Source organism: Pollicipes pollicipes, unplaced genomic scaffold, assembly GCF_011947565.3.
Source record: "Pollicipes pollicipes isolate AB1234 unplaced genomic scaffold, Ppol_2.1 Scaffold_2555;HRSCAF=2994_pilon_pilon_pilon, whole genome shotgun sequence".
NCBI lineage: Eukaryota > Metazoa > Arthropoda > Thecostraca > Pollicipedomorpha > Pollicipedidae > Pollicipes > Pollicipes pollicipes.
The window spans coordinates 32,804,626-32,818,103 of NW_023596136.1; the positions used below are offsets into that span (position 1 = coordinate 32,804,626).

At 53.1% G+C, this 13,478-nt stretch overlaps 2 protein-coding genes across 16 annotated transcripts; one reads left to right on the forward strand and one right to left on the reverse strand.

Annotated features, from left to right (window-relative positions):
• Positions 1–247: 247 nt before the first annotated feature.
• Positions 248–4,455, reverse strand: LOC119111853 (uncharacterized). Of its 7 annotated transcripts, none has more exons than XM_037235704.1 (2): positions 4,376–4,455; positions 248–2,030 (listed from the first exon to the last, which is right to left on the reverse strand). In XM_037235704.1, the coding sequence occupies exon 2, from the start codon at positions 2,006–2,008 to the stop codon at positions 1,706–1,708; it is 303 nt and encodes a 100-aa protein (XP_037091599.1). In that variant the 5' UTR covers positions 2,009–2,030; positions 4,376–4,455; the 3' UTR covers positions 248–1,705. The 7 variants fall into 7 exon arrangements, with proteins under 7 accessions (XP_037091599.1, XP_037091585.1, XP_037091592.1 ...); XM_037235690.1 differs by having other exon boundaries at positions 4,366–4,449; XM_037235697.1 differs by having other exon boundaries at positions 4,346–4,449.
• A 5,693-nt stretch (positions 4,456–10,148) lies between these two features.
• Positions 10,149–13,457, forward strand: LOC119112109 (protein ZNRD2). Of its 9 annotated transcripts, none has more exons than XM_037236186.1 (4): positions 10,149–10,173; positions 11,549–11,778; positions 12,296–12,380; positions 12,769–13,457. In XM_037236186.1, exons 2-4 carry the CDS (start codon positions 11,626–11,628, stop codon positions 13,137–13,139), a joined length of 609 nt encoding a protein of 202 aa, XP_037092081.1. In that variant the 5' UTR covers positions 10,149–10,173; positions 11,549–11,625; the 3' UTR covers positions 13,140–13,457. The 9 variants fall into 9 exon arrangements, with proteins under 9 accessions (XP_037092081.1, XP_037092036.1, XP_037092087.1 ...); XM_037236141.1 differs by having other exon boundaries at positions 10,155–10,173; positions 11,546–11,778; XM_037236192.1 differs by having other exon boundaries at positions 10,160–10,237.
• Positions 13,458–13,478: the final 21 nt, after the last annotated feature.

The window sequence follows — 13,478 nt, forward strand, 5'->3', positions numbered from 1 at the left end:
TGCCTAACCGGGCCTACTGCCCCATTGATACCCCGGTCCACCCACCTCACCCTAGTTCTGTGGCTCACATGAGTGTGTGTTGATGTCGGATGTACCGGAGTCACAACGTGCCGAGTCGCGCGCTTACACCATCTGGCTCGTATGCTGACCGATGGGCTCCTCAGTATAAATTCGCTATTGCAGGGGGGCGGGACAGCGGCAGGGCAGCGCACAACACCAGCGCAGCGCTGGCAACACCAACACAGGCTTCGCGTATGCGGTACATCTTATTTCTTCAAAACATGTTCATCTCGATATCACAGCCTTTCCGTTCGAGCTGTGCATTTGATCGTCATGTCACCGTATTGCCCACTATTAGCATAGTTTACATTGGAAAACAGAAACCCGCACAGGGCCGTATGCCAGGTTTTCTTGCCGGGAAGCCTTCATCACATTCTTCATTATCAGGCTGAGGAGGTCATCCGACCGTGGGTGCACAAGAGGCAGGCTAAGAAGGCCAGCCGGCCGTGACTTCACACGAGGCAGGCTGAGAAGGGCATAACAACTCTTGCGATTGATGTGAAGGAAATGTTCCAGGTCTTTCGGTGATTTTTATGGCGTCCTTTTTTGCCAATTGTAAGCCTCTTCAGTCGTTATTTGTTCGCCGGTTTTGCCAGTTGTCCATATCAGCACATCAGCATGGATAGAGAATGACGATAATGCACCTCCCATTGTAAAAGTTTAAAGCTTTTTTCATAAAACTTGGCGTGGCTGATAGCGCACCAGTCATTCCCATTATGCGCCAATGCGTCTGACACCGCCAAATAGCCTAGTGCCAGTCTGCGGTGCGAAATTGCCATTTGGCCTTCGCTGAGGCAAGAACTTTACATACGAATTGCGACGGAAAAGCGCACGTTTGACAAATATCAACATAAAGAACCCGGAGTGGGAACAACACTGTTGTCGATAGTACGTACTTGGCTCTTAAGTTTGTCTCAATTAATTTCAGTAGGATTTACTAAAAAAGCGATTCTAATTTTAATACCAATGCAATTCAGATAAGGTAAACAATTTTGAAGCGAATATCGCGTCGCGAAAATAAATGCAATAAGCACAGGGAGGTGACCCCCTTTCACATTGCAGAGTCCAGGAGACGAAAACCAATCGCGCAGCTCACCAGTCGTCTGTCTCTCCCTATGAGGCGGGCGGGACCTATGCTTCAATGCCGCAGCCCACCGGGACTGCTCCGTCCCGCACCGCAGGCGGTAAGAGTTCGCGGTGGCCTGTGTTTGTCTGACAGCTGAGGTAGCTATCATGCCGCGTACTTGACAGGGACGGGTCGTTGCCGCCGCGCCTGTCACGGCCGCCGACAGATGGCTCTTCTGTCTCCCGCAGCAGAGCCGCACAGGCACCTCCGAGCAGCGGAGAGACGGCGGGACGGCGTGTGGTCTGTGCTCACACGGCAGCGCTGACGGGAACAGGCGTCGGGACAACACGCCGGCAGTCTCCCAACCTCAGCCACGGCGCCTGGAGAACGGTGCCGCCTCGGCAGCAGCAGACACCGCCCGCTGTTCCGTGCCGGAGCGTCGGGCGGCAGCAGGCGACATTGAGCGCATGGCCGCCGCCTGGCTTCCAGGGCAGTCTGCGGGCGTTTTTGCGCCAGCTGCAGACACGCCTACGCCGAGCGTTGCGCAGTGCCGCGCTGCGGCGGCACGTCGCCATCGGCTCAGAGCACACCGTAGTGGCCCATGGCGACCATGACACCGCACCAGACGAGCAGCGCCGCCACGCCGGCCACCAGCGCCGCCGTCTTGGCGCGGTTCCACTGCTTGAGCCGCACCTGCGGCGCGTCGGCCGGTCGCGCCGCCGGCTCGCCGCACACGCAGTGTTTGTCGCACTGGCACAACGGCTGGCTCTCCTCGGTCGCGTGGCACGGCCGCATCTCGAGCGCCACCTCGGTCGTCGACGGCGGTCCGTCCGCGCCGTCCGGTCGGTCGCAGGGCTCCGGCGTGAATGCGCTGTTGTCCATCTTATCTGGGGTGGCCGGAGCGCTGCGGACAACGGAGATCAACCGGTCAAGAGGGCCGCAATCGCCAGAGCTGGCTGGTCAAGCACCGCACTGATAACGGCGCTGCTAGTGCACAATCGTACGACTTCGGATGTCACACTTGCCGCTTAAAGCGCAGCCGGACAATCGAGAGCACTACATTTGCGTTGCAAATGTAGTGCTCTCCGTGGAGCACCAGCGATAAAGCATAGCTAAATTGATACTTTCAAAGCTAGGCTACATCAGCGACAAGCGTTTATTATTATTCTAATCAACAGTCATAGTAGTGGGCGACACACCTCTCAAGTAGCACGTCATTGTTCATCCGATTTCGTATTTCTATCGCGTTGCCGTCCTCATACGGATGCGATGACCAGACAGCTCATTCCATAAGGGACATGCAGGGTCGCCAAGCACTCCGGCAAAAGCGCACGCAGCGTAGACCACGTGCGCATTTTAGTGACTTGAGTGACTTGATTTGGTTGCAACCACACTGTTCATATTGCGTTTCCAACTCTACCCGCGCTGTAAAAGAAGCCACGTCACCTCCAGGAGTGGGGGTATGGCCCCCTAGACTTCCTTCTTGACTATGCCACTGGCAATGCGCACCACATCACGTATTCTCGTGTTATTGCAATGCTGCGGACTAACCAGACAGTTTGAACTGTGCTCCGCGCGCCAGCACAGTCCATTTCCATCCGTCAAATTTCCCTGCAACAGCTCCTTTGTGCTCCGTCAGTGAACTGCGCGACCGCACCACAGCGCCGTCCATAGGTCACCGAGGCCACAAAGGTCGGGGTGTCACGCGTGCGGCGGGTGAGCCCGGACCGATTCACCGGCAGCTCAAGTCAGGATCAGCCGGGTCACGCCCTCTGGCTCGTGACGTCGAGCTGGTTGTTGTTTGTGTTTTTCCGCCGCGGCATTTTTAAAATCCCGCTCCCCCCCCCCCCCCCCCACCCGCTCCCCTGCCGGTCTGTTTTGCGCGCTGAGCACACACAGAACCCTGGAATTCGCAATCTAGCGACATCCCAAGTTATATTTTCCAAGCACCGACGGCCGCAGAGTGAGGGGAGGGGAGGGCGATTTTCATGTGGATTGTCCCACCCCATGTGGGCGTGCCCCATTAATGATGGACCTCCTGGTGACCTTCAGGCCTCCCAATATGCATACAAACGTCACACGTTCGTTCATATGTCACCCAACTGAATCCGCCGGCTTCGTTCACATGTGGCTGGGATACCGACTCTGCCGAGCTCTGGTCCGGACGAGGACTCATTCAACTCAAACCTAACAGACACAGCCAACCCAAACCCAAAAGACCAGCCAAACCGAGCCCAACAGACTAAGTCAACTCAAACACAACAGACCCAGTCAACTCAAACCCAACAGACCCATCCAACCAAAACCCCACAGAAATACCCATCCACTAGTGGACAAATCTTACATTCCCTCTCCATTTTCCGAGCACGTGGAAGGCTCGTCGCCCGTGAAGTGCAGCCATGACTCGATTGAAAAGGCGTCCTTAACGCTCAAAGTTTTGTATGTCCTATGCTCTGGTTACGAAGAATTACGAACTGTGCCAGGCGTCCCGACCACACCTGCGTATGTCCCACACTGGTTTCACCGCGCGTCAGCAGCAGCGTGTTTTTCGCCACGCGTCAAGGACACACGCACGTTCGCCACACAGACGTGCGATGAACTCGTGATGATAGCGCAACGCTGACGGCTTCGTGGCATTAGGAGCGGAGCGATGTGGCGCGTCGCAGTCGCACACCAGCACGCCTTGCTCGGTCGGCCGAGCTTTGGGGCGGCGCCTGACCTTGAGTACCGGAATACATGTCTTCCGGCTGAGCGGTGCGCAGCGCTCTGAAAGAGCATACGTTTCCGCTTCGGTCCTGTGAACTCGCAATAAAAAGTACGGACCTGAACAATGCATTTGCATGTCACTGCAGCGCTGCGATGCGCCTGCGCAGCGGTGTGGATCAACTGCATTCCTGCGTTATGCAGTTGGTGAGAGTTTGAGATGGTTACGTAAGTGACCACGACACGGTTTTCCCAAGATCAACTGCTACCTACCAGAGACTGCGCAGCTCCGATCTGCGTTGAGCCTCTACATTGTGCCTCTCATTCAAGGCATCCCTTTCCAATGCAGTGCACCCCGCCTCTGTAGAGCTCTAGCCTTTCAGCAGTGTACACTCACCGCCTGACAGGCTACACTGCTCGCCTCAAGTCCCACCCTCGCCCCCTCACACTGCTCACAGCCCGCGCTCCGGTCTCACGTCCCGCAGCACCGTTCACCGCCGTCCACCCCGCGCTCACCGCCTGACGCACGTTCTCACCGCCTCTCACCGCGGACGGCGTGCCGGGCTGGCGACATCTCCCGTCGCTCAGCAGTCGACACAGGCCACTGCGGCGGCGCTGCGCGGCCGGCGCCCGGTGAAAGGCATCGGCTCGCGAGCCGGCCCGGCGCCGCGCAGCCGGACCGGCCGCCCACGGCCAGCCGGTTCCCTGGTGTTTCCCCGCAGGCGGCGCGTGCTCACGCGAAGCTCCCAGCGGTTCATGGTTGGTCGAGCGTTGGAGCGACGATGTCTGGTCCGGCACGGCGGTTTTATGCTGATGTTTTGCAGTGGTAGAGGACGGTAAGCCGCATTTGCGAACGCGTACCATCAAAGGAACGCGTACAGATGAAACGCAAAGCGCAAACACGCACGAGCACACGGGCGTGGAGGATTGTAAATCTACAACCCCAATCGACCTGCGGCTTCATCGCTGGAACTAGCATCCGTCGTGCAAGAGAACAATAATCCTATCGATGTTTGCTCTCCGGCCCGAAGTCAAGGATTGTAATCCACCAAAGTGTTGTAACGCTGTTAGTAATGGTTACGTCGACAACGAGCAGCGTAACAGGGAGCGATGTAGTTAATGGTTACACCGATGACGTGCAGCTCAGCTGCGCTTTGAAATTTGAAGTTTCCTTTAGTATTTGGGGTTTTCTTAAATTCAAATTAGGCAATGCCATGCCTACACCACCCATCGAGACCGCCGACTGCTATCTGTAACACAACCACCTCGAAGGCAGACGATCCTTAACTGGAAGACACCCACCATCAACACCCACCATTGACACCCGCCACCGGCGAGGCCAATTCAGCTTAACGGCCGTTTCCTGGGTCGTTCGACGTCAGCCAAAACACGACTCAGGGTCAGGCTGTGTTCTCCATCGTGGCCGGCACGATGTCGGACCCCAACAACACGGCAGGGAACAGGCTTTGGCTTCTCAATGTCCGTGTCCAACTCCAGGCCGCCCGGGACCGTTAGAAATCAGCCCCAAAAGGCAGAGTCTGTCTTCGACACTTGTTTTGAAATGTGCAAGCAATAACGAAGCTTTACCACCGGTTTCCGATGTTTTGGCTGCCGTCGTAATAAAATAGTGAATTGCCTTTGCCGTGTGTCTGCAGGCTGCATTGTAGTCATTCTAACGCCAAGGCGGCTTTTCCTGACAGCCGTTCGTCCATAGAACAGCGGTGCCTGAGGTTACAACTATGTCGATGATCGGCGATACATGGCCGAAACCGGATGAAACGTAACGGGATAATGGGATAATAAATGCCGGACGGACCAATGGGAGGAGACTAGATGTTACTGAAACGGACCGGACAAGAGCGAATGGGACCGGACCAAGTCAGACGGGATGAAACGACCGGGCGGGAAAAAAACGGTATCGAACAACATCTTAAGGGGGTAAAAGGAGTCGGGTGGGACAGAATGTGATCACACAGACTCCGACAGAAACGACCTGATCAGGCAGAACCAAATGGACGTCATGAATGGAGACGGAGCCGGGCGAAATAGAACAAATAAGGGGAAACCGAGCAGGAAGGGACTTGATAGTACCGGATGGACCCGGAAGGGACTTGACTGGACCATGCAGGACCAGAAGGGACCAGACGGGGCTTGCGGATGGAGGGCCCCCTTTTCAACGCCGTGGGTCCCTGACCAGCACATGGTCCTTCCTTTTTTCAGGCACCCCAAAACAATACGAATCGCGGTCCTGGCCTTCTTCCTCTGGAAATTCTCCCACTGCACTGATACTGGCACACAGCTAACTGCTGGGTGTCGGCGATCTGTGGTTGGCTTAAGGCCCGCATTGTCCCACGGGAGTTCAATCGATGCAAGGGTCCACCTGATTGACGTTTGAGGTAATGGCCCTGCGGACTGGGAAGCGATCTGCTACCAGCTCTTCGGGTCCTTCAGCCTTCTGATTGGGTCTTTTGATTGTCATCTTCGATGGTATGCTGGGTCTCTCGGTCCCCCGAGGGTCTTGGGTCCCTCGAGCACTGCCTTAATCGACCCGGAGCTCCTTACCAACACAGCGCCCCATGTCACACATTGTGGACTCCTGGTCAACTTGGGGGCCCTCATTGGCTCAGAGGCCCCCGAATCAATGTAAATCACGGGCCCCGGCCTTGTGCTGACTTAGGGAATTAATAGTCGGGTCCAGACCGACGCCGAGCCGGTCGTTCGGCGCTGATGCTGCCTGACCAACATAAGGTACGGACCAGAGGACCATGGGACCAAGGGCGTAGCTTTAGCTGAAAGGGTCAGCACTGTACAGCCCACGGTCGAGGGCTGAATCGCATGATTTCACTGGCGCTGTGCCAGCCCGCACGCATCTGCCGGAGCCACACCACCACCTTCACGGCAGTTGCCTCCACCGCACGACGTATATAACCATAACCAAAGCATCGAAAGCTCTGTATATGCTCTACATAATGAAGAAGTACCATCCACCGCAGGAACAGCTTGTTCGTGTGAAGGATTACTTACATCCGACCATTGCTAGAATACTGAGCACCGGTTTTTCATGCGGGACTCACTGCCAAGCAGGCGCAACACCTGCGTCCCCATGCATAGAGATATGCTTCCGAAGCAGCGAGTGGCGATCTCCGGCAGAAATATCAGGAGCGCAAGCCCACTCCAAACGTTTTGATGTGGTGTGCGACTACGCAAATCAGGTATTCCCCATATAACCACTCTTATAAACACAGATATATTACCAACTTGGTAGTATCCTACTTCACATGTATATTGTGCACATGTGCTATATGACTTGATACTCGAAGCCATAGCCAGATCACTGCCATTATAGCAAATGCCCTGAAATGAATTACGTCATCTTCCTCTTCTCCTTTTCCCCTTAATCCCGTCTCTCTCTCTCTCCTAGCTCACCTCTCTCTCCATCTCCTATCTCTCATCCGTCTCTCTCCTCCCTCCTATCTCTCCTCTCCTCCTCTCTCTCTCTCTCTCTCTTCTCTCTCTTCTCTCTCTCTTCTCTCTCTCTCTCTCTTCTCCTCCTCTCTCTCTCTCTCTCTCTCTCTCTCTCTCTCTCTCTCTCTCTCTCTCTCTCTTTCTTTCTCTCTCATATACGTCGGGCCGCCGACCAACCCAGCAGACGGGCAAGTGGCTGAGTAGGCCGAGGCTGGATACGCCACGGAGACAGCATCCACGGTTGAAGCAGCTGAGGCGTCGCCGCCGCCTGCACTCGCCGCATGAAGAGGTTGAGTTGCTGCATGGAGAAGACCTCGATGGATGGTGAATGCTTCACCATTTTGGAGCAGGGAGTTCCATTTCTGGCGAGTACCGTCCCGACTCGGTCAGCCTTTTCATCTCAGGCGGATTGTTGATGAAAATGTCCCTTCTTGACTTGATGAGTGGCTCGTCCAGGAACACTCTTCGCTTCTTCCCAGGGTAAGGTGCATGCCAGGGTGAGGTATTGATGCAGATGACACACTATGGCAGCAACTGAGCGCGTCGTGAAGCCATAATGGCACACTTCTCACTTTGAGGCCACCTCTCTTCCTCTCAGACTGAATCGGTCTTCGTAAGGTTCATTCCTGAGGTCCATGTTCACGAATGAGTATATCGGTGTTTTCTTTGAACAGCCGGTAGATTTTCGAGAAACCGTTTTATACCACGCATTTGCAAGGGGAGATTTTGCGCGCTATCTTAAGTGTCATGTCTTCTAAGTTTTCTCCACCTCTCCGTTGCCAATTTGTTCGCCCCGAAGAATCAGGCTAAGGTGCGGCCTGTGACGCTTCCTGTCCTCCACCCGCTTCTCCCCATTCACCGACCGATCCTGACGCGATCGGGTTTTGCCTTGCATTTCTTCAATCAGCTGATCTTTTTTCAAAGGTCTCGCCCAAAGTTTGCAATCCTTCTTTCAAAGACGAGACCGTTTCCCGTCACTTTCCCCCAAAGCCCGTTGACAGCATCATCGATGAAGTGTCAATAAATGGCGTTAGACAGGTAGACCTCTTGCCTCTTAACTCTGCATCACTAAAAGCTGACACCGAGGCAGACATCTCGTCACAGTCGTCGGAGCACCACCGCTGCTGAAGAACTGTCAGGCCGCTTGGCCGCTTTCTTGCTGGTCTAAACCCTCCGCGGCCGAGCGGGATGGGTCAGAGCGCGCCGGCGGGAACAACTGCAACTGCAACTGCAACTGCAACTGCCGGGGCCAAGGTCGAGACTGGGTCGAAGCCGTACGTTTAAAAATCGCTGCTTCGGCCTTCTTACAAGAACTTGGATGGGATAGTCCGAATAAGATAAATGGCGTCATGGATAAGGACTGACGCTCTGGCAGCTGATAGCTTTATAGCAGCTGTAGCAAATGTGCACAGTAGCTTTCTTGACCCTCGCTTATCAGTACTTTTCCCGCGGTGCCATAAACTGTCCATTACGCTACTTCGTCGAGTCGATTTGAGTAAAAAGGTCATTTCGTCAGATAGCGAAGAGCATTGTCGTCTGAACCTTCTCCCACAATAACACTATGGGCACACGGTCACACACGCCAAGCACAACTAAAGGTACTATGAGTTACAAGTCACGCATTTGAAAATCCACGCTGTGGCCGTCTCACCAAAGCAGGGACGGGGCATAGTTCGAATAAAATAGCTGACGTCATCGACAAAGGCTGATTTGCTAGTACCGCTAGCAAATGCACCCAAAAGGTGATGTCGGCCAGTGATCGAATTGCATTGCTCTCCGATCATATTTGCACGATGACATCGTGTGCACATGGTTACAACCGCCGAGCACGACTACAGGTATTTTAAATCGCACACCATACTTTTAAAAATCACTGTTGCGCCCCCGGTACCAGAACTGAGATGGGGGGATCGTCCTAATAAGATAGATGACGTCATCAAAAATGTCTGATGCACTGAGACCTGATAACCTGTTTGTAGCGATCAGGATTGTACACATTATCTCTCTTATCGCGTGCTAATAATTATTATTCTCGGGACGTCGCATGCTGGAAGCCACGCTACTGGCAACGCAAGCGGCCCCAATACAGCGGGGACTGGGTGGCGTAGTCATATATCTCTGAAATGGTGTATTAGGCAATGCAACAATTGAATGACCAAATTCCAGTGAATAAGGGTCAGGTATGAGGGTCAGACCTAGGTCAAAACCAGCCTGTTTTATTACTCTTGAACCTGCTGTTTGGAGTAGTTTCTGGTACTCTCTCGAGCTTATTGATAGCAGGAACCGTATTTGCATCTTTCATAGACTTCTTAAAGGTCAGGATAGGTCCCTGAAGAAGGGCATACTTCATAGCGTTAACTTTGACGCTTATTCAAAGGCAAAACTCAAAGCAGCTTTGTTTATTCTGGTCACCATGACTTCCGAAAGGCCAAGCAACCTCATTGATCTATCATGAGCACCAGCGATCTTTTAACTAGAACACTTCTAGGTTCTGATGCACTTTGGACACCAAGTTGGAATTTTAACTATTTTACCTGATTTGTCCCGAAGGTTATAACCCAGGAGTCCCAAATTTTGCCACCAGTGTGTTCACGTACAGGTTAACACACCCTGCGGATCTGGTGTCTACAGCTCTTTCAGCTTCTAAGATCCCAAGGGGTGAAATTGAGGCCTCCACCCCAACCGGGCGAAGGGTGTTCAACCGGTAACGCAGGCACGCGTTAACTTGCCGGAATCAGACGCAGAAACTATAATTAGGCTGGTAGTGACTTTGTGGCTTTTTGACGTCACCGTAGAATCAGCTGGAAAAGTTCGCGAACGTCCCTACAATCAGCTGACAGCTGCAGCGCCCATTCCCACCCCGTTGGAAAAGATAACGTGTGGGTGGGGGCCTGGGGGAAGCTGCATATATTGGCGTCATATATGACATAGAGCTATATATAGGTGATAGAAGAAATGATAGGTATCTGGTGCATGTGCTGAAAAAGTGTTTGGTTGGCGTACTTAATTTAGCTGGAATTGACGTTTTTATTGAGTGCGAGGTCAGCGTTGGCGCTGCCATTGGTTCATGGATGTTTGTGAGGTGGTATAGCATCCCCAACATATTCCTGTTTTATCCTTTTTTAAGGTATGTCATATCTTAAAAATGGCAGTTGATTTACAGTGCTATTTTGCAGAGTGAGATACAAATGTTGGCAATGACAGTCTGTAACCTTGGGGATCTGTAAGACAGTCTGCAATAAATCCACTCACTGAAGGGGCATTTAATTGGAACGAGTAAGCTGAGCCTCATGCCTGCATGCGCCAAAGCCAGGGCAAGTAGAGTTGTGCTGAATTTTCCAATTAATTTTACACAGAAAATGTTTTGGTAGCATTTTTGCCAGAAATTATCTTTATAACACTGTTGTTTCCTGAAACATTGGTTATCTATGCCCTGAAGTGTGCCAACTATGCACTATGTTAAAAAATGGGCCATTTCATGGTCTCTCTCTATGGTAAAACTTATGTTGTAGCACACAACATGAAATCATCAGAGGTCTTATTGCGGAGTCCAAATCCCACATCCTCACCCACACTTTAGCCACCTGCCTTGTTGTCAAATCCTAGCATTGTATCTCCCCTCTTAAGACAATTTCAGCCAGTGCAGCTCCCTCAGCATCAGCTGGGATAGGCTCAATAACCATTATTGAGTGAGTGACCTCTGGTTCTGGGGGCATGATGATGGAAGAACCATCATGTTTGTTCAAACCACTGCTGTTATACATCAAGTCTTACCTTAGGATGATACCTGGCAGTGTTTACTGTATGGCTGTGCCCAGAGTTACCCGGCATGCGCCAGATGTCAGTCAGACAATATTGCCATCCTGCCCCTTCTAGCCAAAAGAAAAGTAATGATTTAAACCTGAAAGCATTCATTGAATTCTATTCTGGCAGAATCTGTTCTGGTATGTTCTTGGGAGTTGGATTCCTGCTCACATAATGTCAGTTGATTTGGTTTTGTTTTTGAGCAGCACACCCCAATTGTGCGGACACTGGCTCAAAGACATATGCTGTCATCCCAAGTCATTTTGCATACTGGATGGTTTGATGCCAACATCCCAGGCTATGAACTCTTTCATTGGGAGTAAATTGATTGAAACCTTTTATTATAATGATGTCTAAACAACCTGCAGTTTCCTGTGCTTGCAATATGATCAATTCTAGTTTGACTGTCTTATTTCAAATTGTTAATGATGAACTCGTCTGATTCAGAAGTGGGCTCTGACTGTGCAGAGTGGAGCACTAGTCTGCTCTGAAGAAACACCATCTGACTCCTGGTGATAGGCATCCAAATGGATGACGATTTAGACTGGTCACCGCCTTCAGAGGCGGAAATGAAGGTTATCCAAGCCAAACGGGAGAGAGCGGACAAAATTTCCAGTCTTATGGGCTCCTACCTGCTCAAAGGGTACAAAATGTTGAACGAGACATGCCCAAAGTGCACGGTAAGTTGTGATTGGATGAATTCAAAAATTTTGCTAGTGCAGCCTTTACAAAATACTCCCTTTTATTCATTCATGCTTGTAATCTGAATAAAACCCTGAGTGCCGTGGCAACTTGATCGAGCTTTGGCGCTGCGTAGGCTGCGGTATTTTCTTCACAGCTTTGCTAGGCAGTGGTGGGTTTATTTGGAATATTTTTAAAACGTAAATTTGCAGTGCCCACTGATGTGTTTTGTGTGTAGGCTTGAAACCATCACCAAACCCATAATGCAAAAACCCCATTTAGCTTATGATGCTGTTGTAATGGTCACAGTCTGTTAAGATTGCATTCTTGATGCTGGCGTGAATTTTCGTCGCTCGTTTGTACCAGACTGGCTGTGTCTTTAGTGGGATGCCATTAACAACAGTGTTTTGTCTTGAGGTCGGACGGTTTTCTCCTCCTGAACGGAAATTGATCGCCTACGGGGGTTCTTTTATGTTGTGTTGCCCGCGCTTTGAACTGTCTTTCGTTCCACCCCAGACCATCTACCTCCGTGACAAGCAAGACGAGCTTTACTGCGTGGCCTGCGTGGAGGTGGACGCTGACACTGAGAAAGACAACCCAGGTGGGCAGAAGTCAACCATAGCCCGCGGTATCTGGCGGCTAGGGCCGCTGAACTACTACGTCGTAAACACCATGTTCAAGGCGTTGGTTATATTTGGAAATGATGTGGTTTTCGCGGTCATCGTCGTTTTATTTTACTCTGGATCCCCAGTCACTATTGTCAAGCATCTTGGTCCTTTGCAGCCTGGGGAGTAGAGGGGTATACATCCTCATAACTATGGGATACCTGACACTGTTCGTTTCCAATACGGTGTGGATAAAATTGTTCGTGACGCCTGTGCTGGTCTTACGTAGTTTTGACATCGATAGCAGAGCTCTGCCGACCGTCGCACGGCCGCCCTGTCGTGCCGCTCGCGCCGCTGTCTGACTGACGCGCCGCACCTCGGCAGCCTCCAGCGCCGAGGCGGCCCGCCGGCAGGTGGCTGAGTCGCAGTTCTCGTCGCCTAGACCTGCGCGAGCTGGGGCGGCGGCGGCCAGCCCGGCGTCCGGCGGCGGCGCGGCCGAGGCGGCACCCCTGCGCCGGCCGGTGGGCGACGGAGACCCGCGGCCGGCCGCCGGCGAAGACCCGCGGCCGGCCGGCGCCGCCGCTCTGCAGCAACCGGGCACCGAGGATGATGCCGTCCGTGCGGCGGCGGCCGCCGTGCGCAGCCGACTAACTTGGGCGGCCAGCCAGCTGGACTCGTGCGCCTCGGTCGAGGCCTCCGCCCAGCTGGTGGGGCTAATTCGCGCCTGCGCCGAGGCCCTGCACGCCCTCCGGTAGGCGGCGCCACCGGCGAGGGCCCGTCGCCCATCTGCCGTGACCTTACCACGAGTCCTCGGAGGACGGTGGCTGTCTGAGCGGGCTGACCGCCGTGAAGATGCTCGGAGGTAGACCGCTTGTGCAATGGGCTCCGCCGCGACCTGCAGTATGCGACGGTCTCCGTTGGTGCCCCGGTCGTTGAACTGACTCGAATTCGTCCGATTGGGCCAACTGTGATATGACGGTCGTCTGTGCGTGACGGCTCACAATACAAAGTGTGTCAGGAGTGTCAACGATCGTGCGCTGTTTTCTCACGCTGGAATAAAAGCCTCACATGCGTTGAAGTTCCTTCCTGGCTGC